Genomic DNA, 4,217 nt, shown 5'->3' with positions numbered 1-4,217 from the left:
GTTTTTAAGAAGAGACTGGACAGCCATTTGTCCGAAATGGTATAGGGTTTCCTGCCTGAGCAGGGGGTTGGACTAGATGACCTCCAAGGTCCCTTCCAACTTTATTATTGTATGGTGTGGCTTTTCTCCTTTTTAAAAAAAAAAATGGAAACACCAGAGGAAGAAGGAAATGTCAACTCTACCTTGATTACAAGAGTTCCCAGCCCGTCCCAGTCCAGATGCATATTCTCCTTATAGCTGAGGCGAACAGCTGGCAGCACCGTATGCTGGATGTGCAGAGCATCTGGAAGAAACAAGGGCACGGCCTAAGGCAGGGGTAGGCAACCTCGGCTCTTTTATGACTCGTGGACTTCAACTGAGAATAGAGTTGGAAGAGACCTTGGAGGTCTTCTAGTCCACCCCCTGCTCCAACAGGAGGACCTATACCTTTTCAGAGAAGTGACTGTCCAGTCTCTTCTTAAAAGTCTCCAGTGATGGAGGAGACACAACTTCTGGAGGCAGGCTATTCCACTGGTTGATTGTCCTCACTGTTAGGAAGTTTCTCCTTAATTCCAGCTTGTTTCTCTCTTTGATCAGTTTCCAACCATTGTTCCTTATCCTGCCTTCTGGTGCTTTGGAGAATAATGTGACCCCCTCTTCTTTGTGGCAGCCCCTCAAATACTGGAACGCTGCTATCATGTCTCCCCTATTTCTTCTTTTCTTTAGACTAGCCAAACCCAAGTCCCGCAGCCGTTCTTCATGTGCTTTGGTCTCCAGGCCTTGGATCCTCTTAGTTGCTCTTCTCTGCACTTTTGCCAAAATCTCAATGTTTGTTGCCTTGAGGTACTTATAGAATAATAAAGGCAGGATAAAAATCTAATAAATACAATATCATGCGTCCGCATATGCAGCCCTCCAAGTCCTAATCAAAGCCTGTCCACTTATTTGCTAACCAGTAGGGAGGTGTAGATATTTTAAAGACGCCATAGCAGTGTTCCAATATTTGAGGGGCTGCCCCAAAGAAGAGGGAGTCAAGCTATTCTCCAAAGCACCCCAAGGCAGGACAAGAAGCAACAGATGGAAACTAACCAAGGAGAGAAGCAACCTGGAACTAAGGAGAAACTTCCTGACAGTCAGAACAATCAACCAGTGGAACGACTTGCCTCCAGAAGTTGTGGATGCTCCATCACTGGAGGTTTTTAAGAAGAGACTGGACAGCCATTTGTCTGAAATGATATAAGGTCTCCTGCTTGAGCAGGGGGATGGACTAGAAGACCTCCAAGGTCCCTTCCAACTCTGTTATTCTGTTAAAAAAAAATATCCACATGCTCTACAGTTAAAGGCTCTGTTTGGCCCCAACAGAGCAAAATAACTTTGCTCTAATTCAAAGAAAAATCATCACAGCAAAGCACATGATTCTCAGCAGCAACCCGTGACGGTTAAATCAGTCTGAAATTGAAGCAATCTGCGGAAAGGCATCTCAAGCTTTTAAGAGAGCCACGTTACGTCAAAACACCCGCCGTTCTTTTGCAACCCTCCCTTCCCTTCTGGTAAGGAAATGTAGGTGGACCAGTTGTGACCCTTACTCACAACTCCCTTCCAGTTCAATAACAAAGGAACCGCTGGGGTGTATTTTTTTTTGCTTTCTGAATTTCCCCAGAAACGGCAGCTGGTTGTGGAAAAACAAAGCTAAAAAATGTTTAGGCTTCCCTTCCAGGACAGAATATGATCTAACAGCACAGTTCTTCACGGCAATTAGTGGTGACTGGAAATTGATTTTCAAATGCTCAAGGCCAATGACCAGTTTTTCTTAAAAGCTGTTGTTGTTGGTTGTGTGTTGTTGTTTTTTGCAGAGGTCCAATTTCCCCTGCTTTTGCTTTCGCCCTGCCTCTCTTGGAAGCTAAATCTTTTTCCTAAACTGAGGACGCCTCCATTTCACTTTCTGCTGTAGGTTTCCAATTGTGTCACAGATCCTGGGGAACATAGATGAGGGAAACGGACTAGCGCAGGGGTCTTCAAACTTGGCCCTTTGATGACTGGTGGACTTCAACTCCCAGAATTCCTCAGCCAGGATGCTTTAAGACAGGGGTCTTCAAACTGGACCCTTTGATGACTTGTGGACTTCAACTCCCAGAATTCCTCAGCCAGGATGCTTTAAGACAGGGGTCTTCAAACTTGGCCCTTTGATGACTTGTGGACTTCAACTCCCAGAATTCCTCAGCCAGGATGCTTTAAGACGGGGGTCTTCAAACTTGGCCCTTTGATGACTTGTGGAGTTCAACTCCCAGAATTCCTCAGCCAGGATGCTTTAAGACAGGGGTCTTCAAACATGGCCCTTTGATGACTTGTGGACTTCAACTCCCAGAATTCCTCAGCCAGGATGCTTTAAGACAGGGGTCTTCAAACTTGGCCCTTTGATGACTTGTGGACTTCAACTCCCAGAATTCCTCAGCCAGGATGCTTTAAGACGGGGGTCTTCAAACCTGGCCCTTTGATGACTTGTGGACTTCAACTCCCAGAATTCCTCAGCCAGGATGCTTTAAGACGGGGGTCTTCAAACCTGGCCCTTTGATGACTTGTGGACTTCAACTCCCAGAATTCCTCAGCCAGGATGCTTTAAGACAGGGGTCTTCAAACTTGGCCCTTTGATGACTTGTGGACTTCAACTCCCAGAATTCCTCAGCCAGGCACGCCTGGCTGAGGAATTCTGGGAGTTGGAAGTCCACAAGTCATAAAAGGGCCATGTTTGAAGACCCCTGGACTAGCCCATCCCAGGAAGCAAAATCTGAAGTCTCCAAAACTGCATAAAACCTCCTGAACTTTCTTCTCCCACGTAAGGTCAGTGGAGATTCTCCGTCCTCCAGGTCCTGGTTGTCCCAAAGCTGCTTTTTTTCAGGAGGCAACTGGACTTCCTTTGTTTTTCTTTGAAGACGTTTCTCTTCTCCTCCAATGAAGCTTCTTCAGCTCTGACCGGATGGTGGGGAGATGGGAGGATTTATATTCCTTGCAGAAAAACTGGTCATTTGCATCCTTTTAGCGAGTCGTTGAGGCCACTTGGAGGCTTACCTGTGTCGTCAGATAACAGTTCCAAGAAGGCTCCACACCCATTTGCACATCTACTCAGGTGGCCTTGAGATGCTTCATCGCTGGAGGTTTTTAAGAAGAGACTGGACAGTCACCTGTCTGTGATGGTATAGGTCCCCCTGTTTGAGCAGGGGGCTGGACTAGAAGACCTCCAAGGGCTCTTATTTATTTATTTATTTATTTATTTATTTATTTATTTATTTATTTATTTATTTATTTATTTATTTATTAATTAAATTTATATACCGCCCTATCTCCCTTACGGGACTCAGGGCGGTGAACAGGCGATACTAAAAACCACGATAATAAATAAATAGTTTCTGTTCTAAAATCAAATTAAATAATAGGCCTGTTCTAAAAACACACCCATATAAAAACCCCCACTGAAACATAATCAAACTACGCCAGGCCGGCCGCACGGAATAGATGGGCCTTCAGGGATCGGCGAAAAAGGCGCAGGTCCGCAACTGTACGTAGGTTCCAGTTCTATTCCAATTGATTGAGATGTTTTGGGATTCCTGACGCTGAACCTGTGAGCCAGAAGTGGGGAACGATGGCCCCGTTATGATTTGTGGACTTCAACTCCCAGAATTTTTGAGCTAGCTCAGGAATTCTGGGAGTTGAAGTCCACGGGTCATGAAAGGGGCCATCGTTCCCCACCCCTGCGGTAAGCCACCATGAGCTGGCGGCCTTCCTCCTGGAGAGGCAGAAGATGACCTGAGCAAGAAGACTACGCACTTAGTATGAAGGGGATCTGAACGTCTTGGCCGTTCACAGAAACGCCCCCGCCGTGTTTCAGTTTGATAGTGAAGTTCTCCTCCTGGAGCTGCACGGAGACTGAGCGGGTGCACACCGCATCCCGGTCATCAGCACACTGGAGAGACAGGGAGAAGGAAATGTCAGTTTAGATATAGCTTCAGTAGTTCAGTGGCAGGAATGGACTCTCTCTCTCTTTCTCTCTGTCTCTGTCTCTCTGTCTCTCTGTCTCTGTCTCTTTCTCTTTCTCCGTCTCCCTCTCCCTCTCTCTCTGTCTCTGTCTCTCTGTCTCTTTCTCTTTCTCTTTCTCCGTCTCCCTCCCTCTCTGTCTCTCTCTCTCTCTCTTTCTCTTTCTCCGTCTCCGTCTCCCTCTCTCTCTCTGTCTCTGTCTGTCTCTT

At 46.5% G+C, this 4,217-nt stretch overlaps 1 protein-coding gene across 1 annotated transcript in view; it reads right to left on the bottom strand.

Moving 5' to 3' along the window:
• Positions 1 to 3,952, bottom strand: part of VWF (von Willebrand factor) — a gene marked incomplete at both ends in the record, with an annotated part of 69,644 nt that extends 65,692 nt beyond the window's left edge. The window contains 2 exons of the mRNA XM_015827943.1: positions 183 to 283; positions 3,802 to 3,952. Of these exons, the coding sequence (XP_015683429.1) occupies positions 183 to 283; positions 3,802 to 3,952 (252 nt within the window). The remainder of the gene's footprint in view (positions 1 to 182; positions 284 to 3,801) is intronic.
• Between the last annotated feature and the right edge of the window lie 265 nt (positions 3,953 to 4,217).

This window comes from Protobothrops mucrosquamatus, unplaced genomic scaffold (genome assembly GCF_001527695.2).
Source record: "Protobothrops mucrosquamatus isolate PMUCROS unplaced genomic scaffold, P.Mucros_1.0 scaffold4093, whole genome shotgun sequence".
In the NCBI taxonomy this organism is placed as follows: Eukaryota; Metazoa; Chordata; class Lepidosauria; order Squamata; family Viperidae; genus Protobothrops; species Protobothrops mucrosquamatus.
Note: the sequence above shows the minus strand (reverse complement) of the source record. Positions and strands in the feature narration are given on the sequence as shown.